General features: G+C 39.2%; 2 protein-coding genes across 2 annotated transcripts; both read right to left on the reverse strand.

Moving 5' to 3' along the window:
• Positions 1-4,609: 4,609 nt before the first annotated feature.
• On the reverse strand, positions 4,610-6,387 carry LOC143000894 (thiol S-methyltransferase TMT1A-like). The gene is made up of 2 exons (XM_076150370.1): positions 5,832-6,387; positions 4,610-5,223 (listed from the first exon to the last, which is right to left on the reverse strand). The coding sequence occupies exons 1-2, from the start codon at positions 6,324-6,326 to the stop codon at positions 4,990-4,992; spliced, it is 729 nt and encodes a 242-aa protein (XP_076006485.1). The 5' UTR covers positions 6,327-6,387; the 3' UTR covers positions 4,610-4,989.
• A 249-nt stretch (positions 6,388-6,636) lies between these two features.
• Positions 6,637-10,827, reverse strand: LOC143000889 (serine/threonine-protein kinase ULK4-like). The gene is made up of 10 exons (XM_076150365.1): positions 10,786-10,827; positions 10,062-10,202; positions 9,744-9,843; positions 9,369-9,508; positions 9,083-9,245; positions 8,778-8,879; positions 8,581-8,664; positions 8,376-8,451; positions 8,184-8,294; positions 6,637-7,786 (listed from the first exon to the last, which is right to left on the reverse strand). Exons 2-10 carry the CDS (start codon positions 10,197-10,199, stop codon positions 7,777-7,779), a joined length of 924 nt encoding a protein of 307 aa, XP_076006480.1. The 5' UTR covers positions 10,200-10,202; positions 10,786-10,827; the 3' UTR covers positions 6,637-7,776.
• Positions 10,828-11,456: the final 629 nt, after the last annotated feature.

Here is an 11,456-nt window from a genome sequence, read left to right on the forward strand (position 1 = left end):
TAATGTGAGCTTTGGACCTTTATGGACGTTTCTGTTGCTAAGCTCGCGAGAATTTCAACCCACATCCGGGCCAGATCTTCAAAACAAAGCACTGCAGGATGTGCGTTGCCTTCTTGAAGATGAAAAAATTAATGACATTCCTATAAATCCGGGGCGTCAAACTCATTTTAGTTTGGGGCCGGATTAGTTTTCCCTTTGTTTTTTAGTGCAAAGAAGTACAGGTTCATATTGCAAATGTCATATTGCAAACTTTACTATCTTTTTACAAAACATATGATGAACAACCTGAAATTTCTTAACTCAGTGGTTCCCAAACTTTTTCTGAAGAGCCCCCCTTCTGTAGATAAGAATATTTTCTCGCCCCTCGCATAGTTTTAAATGTACATACATTTCTCTATGTAGAAATGTGAACTGAACTGACTCACTATCCGCGGATAATTTCAAAAAAGCCTTGGAGGAACATAGTTTAATTCTGCCTGGACACTTTGCTTTCACTGACAACAATACAGGAGAGAAATAATAATAAATCATAATGTGCTTGCTATATGGAGAGAAATTGAAGATAAATTAAAATAAATAAGAGAAGTAAAAGGCAAACTATTCAAAGACATTTCCAGATCAAACACGCAGCATTTACTGGAAAGTGCAAAGCCGGAAATGAACGTAACATAGCGATTCAGTAATTTCCCTCGGGATAATAAACTTTCATCTGATTTTATTTGGATACTGCCGTGGAAAGCTGGCGAGATCGATTTGAGAAGATCGTAAGGCACAGAAAGCCGTTCACAGAGGAAGATTACATGAAAGAATCATTGACTAAAATATCAGAGAATCTATCCTCGGAAAATCACCATCGTTAAACGCTGATCTGACGCTATTTTGGAAACGCTGCATTTATGTGGCGGGATGCCGTCACTTCGCGTGTCATCGATTCGGCCTTGGGTTTGACACTTGTGATATAAATGATAGTATATATATTGTGTGTGGAGGTGAGACCATTTACAACTAAGCCTTCACACAACAGGAAAGATAAGGGTTTCGACATGGCAAAGAAAATACATGCAAGAAATTCGATGTCTTATTGTGATTGTCAGATACATTCGTTAATTACAACCACAGCAGATAAATAGAATATTTTCCCACCCATTTTCTTGTCTCGCATGGGACCTGTAGCACATTCCAGTATTCAGTAGGTGAGATGCAAGGAACCGTCATGCAAGGAATCTTCATGCTTGTCTAACTAATACATTTATTTTGTGATGTAAATTCTTCTAATTTCCGGATTGATCATTAAATCAATCAACCAATTAGTTCTTTATTAATGGGGTTGATTTTTGTTACACTCCCTGATTGCAGTAGCAAGGTCAACAAAGTGGTATTTCACCTCTTATGGATGTTGTTGCAGAAACTCACACTGTCCACTCGATGCACTCAGAGATTTCCAAACTGTTAACTACAAATAATGTGGAACAAAGCCATAATCTTAGTTACATTTTCTTTCTGTTTTGCAGATGTGTGTTTCTTTATTCACTTTCAAGGCTTTGATATTTTGAATATATATTGTGGGGTCCAAAGGTTTGAGACCACTCAGGAAAATGCCTCTATTTTTGTACTATTTTATTATTTGATGCAAACTGGATCGATATTGGATGAATTTGATGAAAGTCCATTATTCAAATAGTTCTTGCAAAGCTTTTAGTGTACATTTTGTGTCATTATCCTGCTGCAGTATGAATCCCTCTCCAAAGATCAGAGGGGGATAGCTTGTCTCTGAAGACTGTAGTAGTACTTTACCTTTCAGGCTCTCGTTATTTATTCAGCACATTCATTCACACTCAGTGAACAAAGCTAAATGTGTTGGTCTTCTGATATTATCATCAGTTTTGCCTTGTTGTGCTTTGCATATAACAGAGTTGCGCAGAACCTTATGAGTTATTATGAATAGTTAACTGAAAAGTTCCTTTAGATTTTGCACATCATACCATTTCTTTGTTGAAAATTGTTCAAAGTGATAGACTTTTGTTTATTTCCAGTTTATTACCTTAACTGGCAGCCAAAGAGTTGCCAGTTTGCCTCCAGGCCATAGCCGAGGTGCCCTTGAGCAAAGCACCGAACCCCAACTTGCTCCACTGGCGCCGGCTCCTGGCTTCCTGCGGTGCCCCCTACAGGGTGTGTGTGTGTGTGTGTGTGTAGGAGGGGGGCGCAAACTTACCATGGGTGTGATTTGCATTGTGTGCGAAACATGTACAGTATGTGTAACATGTATGTATGTGTGTAGCATGTATGCAAAATAACTGCATGAAATGTAAAAAACATGTATTGTAAGACGAATTTCTCAGTCACGAGACAATAAAGGTCTTTCTTTCTTTCTTTCTTTCTTTCTTTCTTTCTTTCTTTCTTTCTTTTTTTCTTTCTCCTCTGTATACCTATGAAAAAACAAAAGTTTCAGTCATTGGTCTTGTCTTGTCTAATCGTATCGTATTGTACACTCTAAAAACAAAAGCATTGGCTCAACAAAAAAAATTAGTTTGCATCAATGTTTAACCAACAAACTACATTAAGTTAGGGAAATTAGCATTTCCGCTACAATCAAACTTATTTTTAATTACCGCTTACTTAAAAATTGATAGCATTAACACAAGTTTTTAAGTTGATTACTCAAAAAATTTAGTTGTATCAACTAGTTTTTCCAAACTGTTAGTTGTATCACAATAGTAACCAAAGTCCAATTTACAATACAAATATCTTACCTAACATAGACATAAAAGCAACATTGGATGAAATGAGCAAATGAATTTAGATTGCACAATGTAGTTGACAGTTACGCAATTAATCATGCCTTTCCTCGCCCCAGGACAAATGAAAAGCCCTCTCTAGCTGAGCAGATTTGTCAAATGAGACTTTATCATTCTTCACTGTTATGCTAAAATAAAGGGTTGGATGGCCAAATTACACTGCTAAATATGACTAGCGTTAGCTACATATAGTAGTACAACATATTCCATCAACTGTATTAGCAGGTGTAGCCTAACGTCTGTGCATGGGTCCACTATTGGTCATATTACAATTGAGAATGTGCCCAAATACATTTCTTTAGTAGAATGTATTTGTAAATGAAATTATAGTAACCTTGAAAATTTCCTTTGTAACGTATTTCTTCAGCTACAGGTCCTCTAACACACAGTCTTAACTTGTGTTAGAATTTGTCCAGGCATGTTACCTGGGGGGGAGGGGACTTGAACTCAAGGTGGAGAATAATTAAGTTACCAAGCCAATTTCATTAAGTTACTACAACTTGAATTTAGTTTTGAATCAATTAACGCAGAAATTTGAGTTTAAATTACACACAATATTAAGTTGATGTAATTACCAACATTATTATGTAAACACAAGTCATCAAAATAATTTTTGCAACTTAAAAAATTTATCTAAATCAATAAATTTGAATTTTCATCTTGCAACCATGCATCTAATTAATTGGTGGTAAAAGGTCCCCTGAATTACTGTGTATTGTATCTTATCTTGAACTCCACTGTACAGTGTATGAAGTTTTTCTCTGGTGAATCAAGAAGTCATTTCAAATGATTCAAACCAATTCATTTGTAAATTTCATCAAAGCATTCCCAGACAGGTGAATGGGTAAGGTTGGGGTGACAGGGGGGAAACTAGAGCAAAGCACCAAAAGGGCCTGAAGGGCCAACAAGTCCCCAGAGGGAACACCTGTAACAACGAGTTGAGTAATGTTCTCGTTTTAAGTAATTTTTTGGTGATGGTAAACCAGTATATTTGAATGTACTATTCTGAGCTAGATTCTGAAATTAAAAGTAACAGATGTCTTAAGGTTCAACTTCAGATTCAAAATGCAAAGGTCGGTGGATGTTGGTGATGATGAGCCGCACTCATGATGTCATTGGGATGGACTGGAAAATTCTGAAACGACAGTAGTAAAATGACACCCATGGGTACTGCTGGGTTGCACCTTTGAATATATACTTTTATTGGCTTGAGTCATTGATATCTGTAAAGGAAATTTTCACCAACACCTGAATGCATCTTGATCGATGCGTTGCGCCCCCTGCAGGACTAGCTGCACTTTGTTGACAGACACCATCATCCACACACACTCGTCCTTCACTCCTTCCATGTCTTCTACAGACACAGCTGCAAACTCTGCATTCTTCTGTAGACTGATAGACTGAATGAGTCTCCAGGACTCAGGACTCATCTGTGTCCTAAACATGAAGGTTATATTCAGTACAACAGCAGCATTAACTGCAACTAACTGCACTACGGGAAAAATTGCCGTAGAGCAGAAATGCCGCCTCTGTACAGTCTTTGTGTCGCAGCGTCCTCTTGTGGCTGATGTCGATAATAGCAGTTTCTGTGTCCTCAGAGGGAGAGGGAGTTTAATCAGGTCAGAGGAGGTTGTATAAATGTAATAGCGCTGAAACTAGCAATCCATTTATTAAGCGACAGTCAATTCATCAATAATCTAAATGATTAATCAATTGTTTCATTGTATTTGTATCAGGTGAATCCATGTTGAGTTGGATTATGAAAAGCATAATAAAGATGTACCTAATATAAATATGGAAATGTACCCACCCAATCACAGCAAAATATAATTCTTTATTATATATTTTTCAAATCATAAACAAATAAGCAACAACCACTTGGTTATAATCTAAGTGTTTGCAATCACAACAACATAATTCCCTATGGTAATACAATAATATATGTTTACCATCATGCAACTGGGAGATAAGGAATAGCGAAAGTATTCTGCAAATAAGCTTCTATAAAATATGAAGATCTGGTGTTCTACGTCACACAAACAAGAAAAGATTATTTAAAAAAATCTTGTTAATATCAAAGATGCTGTTATTTGTGTCACTGAGCAGTCACATTAAATATGACAGCAGAGACACGTTGTGCTTAGCACGTTCAGGTACACTGGTGATGAAAAGAACAAAGCTCATGAGTCAGAATCTATTTGACAGCATAGCCTGAAATGTGTGGTCTGATTATAAAGTAGAGTGGAGCGTCCAGGTGTCGGAGTTTGAGATCAGAGAAGCCAGCCGCCTCCAGCTCTTTCCATGTTGTCCGGGTGAGATCACATCCGTCCCCCACGAAATAGAACACGGGCTGAAGAACATGCTGGAAGAAGTAAATCCAAGAGGAGGCGTCTCCTAGAACGTGCTCCATGAAGAAGAACGCTCCTCCCTGCAAGGCAAATATGAACAACTCAACAAGGATCCATCCATCATCATCCATGGTGATAAATAAATTAAAGCCTTTATCTTAGAGCGTTCAGTGCGACTGTATGTAAATAATATACAGATATACAGTATCACTTGAAAATTTTACTTTATACATTGTTGCTTGATGGTTAAGCTTTGGCAATCAAAACTAACTTAGGGACCTTATAAAAGGATGCACTGAGTACAAGGTAATAAAAAACCACAATAAAATGCTACTACTACTACATAATAACATTGTAGAAAAGGCCATTCTTTCTAATCATTTACTCCCATTACTCCTACATAAGCCAGCTGTTTACTTTTACTTAAAGAGACACACACCAATTTCACATGCCAACATCAGTGTTTTTGGTTATTAGAACACTATTCTACATGTTTAATGTGTATCCATATGTTAAATAATGCTGCCTAGTATTTCTTCATATGAGTTATGGAGTAAAGCTATGTAGCCTGGACATATATAATGGCGACTGGACAAAAACGCAGTTGTCCCGAATATCGGGTGGAAGAAATGACGGAGTATCAACACGTTATATATAACCTAAAGTTATTTGGCAGTTGTTGACTTACTGGACGCAGAATCCGCTGCACCTCCAGCAGAGTTTGCTTCGCGCTGTCGACCGAGCAGAGGACCAGAGTGCAGACCACCACGTCAACAGAGTTGTCCTCGATTGACCCCAAGTCTTCTCCAGCCGCCACCACGAATGAGTCAAAGGTAAGGTGGCTACTGTTCGCCATGCTCTTCTGCAGGAATTTCTGGAAATGAGGGTTTGGGTCCGTGCAGGTCACTTTGCACCCGGCCGGATAAAACTCAAAATTGGTGCCTGTGCCGCAACCGATCTCCAGAATCCTGAGGTGTCCAGCGGGGTTTCTGAACTCTGGAATACTGCGGAACAGGTCTTTCTTCTTCTCGCGCATTTTCTTGTTGTACGATTCTGACAGACGATGCAAACAAAACGGGAAGGCGCGCTTGTAAAATTTGTTCAGGCCGATCGCTTCCAGCAGATAAAGGGGAAGACATAACACATTGACAAGTAAAACGCAAAATCTCATGAGCATCGCCATGTCAGCTGGGTCAGGTCTCACTGCAAACCTGTGAGAACTGAGAAGACGAAACAGGAAGTAAGCTACAACGACATCCGGTCTGTACTTTCAAAACAAAAGCCGAAGGCGTTTCGGCCGTACTATGGAGGGAAGTTCGTCAACATGAACGCCCAGGGCAGTAGGCGCAACATCACATTTAATAATTCCTACCAACCTTAATTTGGCCAGAAAATTCTGAACTCAAAACAACCAAAACCCCAACCTCAACACATGCGAAGACGCAAACATTTCGTACGATAATCCACTGAAGCACTTTTTAAGGAGTGTGGAGCACAATCATTTCACAAATACAATTTTTACACTTAATATACATTTGTAGAATGTGCTGGAATCAATTACACGATGGGGAACTCTAGGAAACTATTGCCCTTCACATCTGGTGCTGATTCGTCAGTTTTTAATGATGCATTTGTGAACTCTGGTAAAACGAGGCATCGTTTCAAGTAATTTAAACCATCCACTTGTAATAAAGCGCCACTCTTTGTTGGTGGTTCGGGTATCTTATTACGATCCATGCATAGTTTCAAACCTACATATTGTTTTACATTCATTGTTTATATTGGCTTGTTGCCTGTTTCTTCTCTCTTTCCTGCAGTATTGCCGTACATGGCCACCAGTAACCTCAGATGTGTTTTCAGTCGCAGTAAGAATGTCCGTAAATATTAAACGTAGTGGATATAGCGAATATGAAGAAAAAAAAGAAGAAGATGCGTGTGTCGTTAGCTAAGAACACAACTACAGCGCTACTAGTGGTCAAACTGCGATAGTGTACCGTTACTCGGCAGGTAACCGGTTCGTTTGCAATGAACTATAAGGTATAAAAGACTCAACACTAAAGAAAACAAGACCACTAAATTCAAAGGGTGTACCACCGCTATAAACAAGATGATGATGTGGGGATATGGGAGAAACAATTGGACCATAGTGCAAAAAATGTCATAAGCTTATGTAAACATTAAACCTAGGACTGCAAAAAACCACCTGCAACTTCAATAACCTTTTTTGCAATAGTGACAAATGTACAGTTCACAGTGAATCCAGCTGTCAGACAGGTGAGCAGTTGTACAGTGGGATGGTGAACAGTAGGAGTGATTTCCTGAAGCGCTCTTTGCCACAGTGGAGCAGAATGAGTCTGTAAGAACAGATCAGAAGATCTCCAGCATCTTGCGGCACACATTGTGGGATCTCCGCTACCTCAGGAAATAAGAGTCTGCTCATCCCCTGTACTGTTGGCCTTCCAGTCCAGTCTGTTGTCCAAGTGGAGAGCCAAGTACTTGAAATCCTCCACAACCCCCACCTCTTCACCCAGGATGTGAATGAGCTCAATCACTGAACTTTTCCTCCTCAAATCCACCACCATCTCCCTGGTCTTGTTGACATTCAGTTTCCTGGTCTTCACGATGACAAACGTTTAAAAGATGCTGACAAAAGATAGGGCACATATTTTTAAATTAAACAGGAATGACTATATGTGCACAATAGGAACATTTGCAAATGATAAGGCAGTTAACATTGAGAAAATAAAATGCTTGCAGGGGTTGCCTATATAGATAAATATAAATGAAGTAAATGAAAAAATACGGATAAAGATACTGTATGTATGAGGGATTATTGCTCAACTTGTTCTCTATCTCGAAAATGAGAAGGTGTACATATTACAATAAGACATGAATACATACCATAAACTTATGTGTCTATGTCTCATAAAACTATGTCTCATAAAGGTGCAGAACTGGATAAGTGTAACTGACAATGGTGGGAACAGCACGTCACATATTAGACTATCAGTGTGTGTTTGTGGTTTAGACATGAACACACCTCGTGCTTGCTGAGCCTCCATCACCATTTTCTTTCTCTTGCTCCAGTTCCCTTTCGTCCTTTATTACTTGTGCCCAGAATGGATGATCAAGCAACTCTGGCCAATCCATCCTAGAGGAAAAACAGAAGATTGGTAAACTGTGAGCCCATGAAATGTAACAGACAGTTATATAAAATCAAAACTGCTATGACCTCTGAAATGTTTCTTTGTGGAGTAAACCTCTAAGAAGGCTTTGGAAATCCTCACTGGGAGGACATGGGGAGGGCACTGGAATAAGTAGGACAGCAGAATATCATTTCATTAATTAAGTATAAAGACATTCCTAATATGACCTCAAACCTGCTGTCATAAGAGCCAATAAATATCTGTAAGAAATATCAGGTTGTGTGTGTATACCTGGCTGAGTGAGAGGTGGTGGATCCTGGTGTAAAATCATGTCAAGCAGTTTATTGTCATTTTCAGAATAAAATGGAGGTTTACCTGGAAAACAGAAAAACAGTAGTTTGCTGTACAGTAGTTACAGTACAACCATTTCAGTGTTGAATGGATGGATATCTAGTAATGTGTGTGCAAGCATGTGTGTGTGTAGGTACCAGTGTACATGTAGTAGAGTATACAACCCAGAGCCCAGAGATCAGAGCTCCTGCTGGTTTCTGATCCCTGCAAAACCTCTGGAGCACTGTAAGCTGCAGGGCCTGGCAACAAAGACACATGCAGAGAAGGACAAGAGAATGAGCTTCTTATAGAGATGGATATGAAGCTATCAGTCCTTCAAGCCTCTAAATATCTACATATTTCAACATCTAGCAAATCCATCATTGAGCTTCTACCTCCATCAACAAATTCAGAAGTGCAGGTCATGCAGAATCAACGGGGAAAGAAAAGATGCACATCTGACCTCGACATCTTCTCTTCAAGTTGTCAAAGTTTTCTCTGCCCTCTCCTCCTCCTTCTTCCTCAGATGTAGCCATATGGTTAAAGAAGTCCTCTTGTCTCTCTCCCTCTGGCTTGGACAGACAGAAGCTGGCCAACTTCAGAACGCCACTAACATCCAGAAGGATCTATGGGACCACAAAGGATACTCACAGCATTCATAACATCAAAATCACAGTGCAGTTACCTACAATGCTGTGCAGAAACAGAAACAAAGTTGAACAGATAATTATTCTCATTGTCTTTGAAACCTTGGCAGGAGTGAAGCCAGAAAAGACGATTCCTGATTCGTGGATGTGTTTCAGTCCCTTGACTAAGCCCCATCCCAACTCCCTCACCACCTCTTCTGGCAGATATCCATCTAGATCTATCATAGACTCCAGAGAGCCACCTAGAGGGGGAGGGAGGGAGAGCAGGAGAGGGAGAGAGAGAGAAAGAGAGAGAGTGAGAAAGAGAGAGAGAGAGCGAGAGCGAGAGAGAGTGAGAGAGAAAATGGCATATTCTGGATATGTGTCCATTTAAAACCTAAAACCCTATTACTCAAATGTAAATAGTTGAAATAGGAATAATGTACAACATCTAATGCACATGGTTGCTTATCAGGAATGCCAGTCACAAGAACAAACCTGAACAGAGCTCCACTACCAACCAGAGGTGGCTACTGGTCTCATACCACTCATAGAATGATACGATGTTTGGATGCTCCAAAGAACTGCTCCTACAGACCTAAAGACAGAAATGACAGAGCTCATATTTGCACTCAGCAGACAACTGTTTAAAGAGAAGTGTGTTTAGAAGTGGGTGAGCTTGTCTTTCTGATAACAGCATATTTGACAGATATGTATGTTAATATACAGTTATTCATTATTCACATGGAGGGTAGAATCCATTCATCTAGTGCAAAATTATGTTAAAAAAGTAATAAATTAAAAGCATGCTCTTACATGGTTGGTAACTTCAGGTCTCCTGCCTTTATCCGTGCGAATGATGGCTACATAGTTGAGGCAGCCTATTCTTCTTGCTTTATACACCACAGAGCTGCTGCCTTTGCCCAGCTTATTACACAGGATGAAGTTCTCCATGTGCTGCCGAAGGAATGAAGGAAATGCAATATAATATAAAATTATGCATTTTCATTACACCATAAATGTGCATTTATATGTCAACTTTTGTTAAAAGTTGTCAACATTAGGTGAAATATTTGAAACACACTGTTCATAAATAAAGTTGATATTTTACATACCACGAAATTGGCTATATGCACTGTAAATACTAGGCAACACATTACCGTGGCAACCGATTACCGTAAAACGTATAATTTGACCAGAAATAACAGTTTATCATTACACAGCTAGATATCAGACTCGTTATAGAAAATAATGACGTTCTGAAAGTGTTTCACATACGACAGTGAATGACGTTAGGTTTTTGATCAAAGTACCTTGCGAACGCGCTGTTTGTTACCGGAAATATTATGGAGCACAGCATTCCACCCAAAAGAGGGAAGTCGAAGAGGTTCGGTTTAAAAATATCCCGAATTATTCTAACCAAAGTCGTTGCCTTTACTTACCTGAGTGAAAGTATATGCCTTTATCAGCAATCAATGCGCAAGTTCCAAGCATAACATTGGTGTTATTGTATTAGTTGTATTCGTTGTATCGATGTTACCTCCAAATGATCTAGTCCCCCGTTGCCGTGATACAGACCGAACAGACCTCAGTGCGCATGCTCAGCTGGGCAAACGCAAAATCGGTACTTCACTCCCACAATAGTAGTGGATATAGTCCCAGTGAGGAAATATAAGATAACAGACAGCAAGAATGCAAGACAAACTGCAGAAACAGGAACAACTAAATTTATCTTAGGTGTACATTCTGTATTAAGTCTAAATAATTGACTTAATACCTGTAAAACTTAGAATGTTACAGGTCAGAAACATAAATCCATCCATCCATCTTGTCTGTACAGGCTCATCCTGTGGAGGGCTGCAGGTCACTCAGTCTACATCACCGGGCAAGACTCAGGTTACATCCTGGACAAATGGGCACCCTATCACTTACACACACAGACAAACTATTATTATTTACACGTTTGTTTGAGCCTATTTGAGCTCATTTTGTGTATGTTTAAAGCTGTCTATTAAGTGAACAACTTCCCGAGTAATCTCCACATTTGCTCAGGATGATTAATCCAGCTCATCAGGGAGTTTTACTCAGTTACTTATTTATATTTCATGTTTAGCAATAGTTTATGCATTGGAATGTGCACAACACACACTTCAGCTGAGAATATGACTGACCAGTAACACAAATTGCACGCAGAACTTTATAGATCATACA

This window comes from Genypterus blacodes, unplaced genomic scaffold (genome assembly GCF_046128005.1).
Source record: "Genypterus blacodes isolate CSIRO-AG114 ecotype Tasmania unplaced genomic scaffold, CSIRO-AGI_Gbla_v1 ptg000052l_1, whole genome shotgun sequence".
In the NCBI taxonomy this organism is placed as follows: domain Eukaryota; kingdom Metazoa; phylum Chordata; class Actinopteri; order Ophidiiformes; family Ophidiidae; genus Genypterus; species Genypterus blacodes.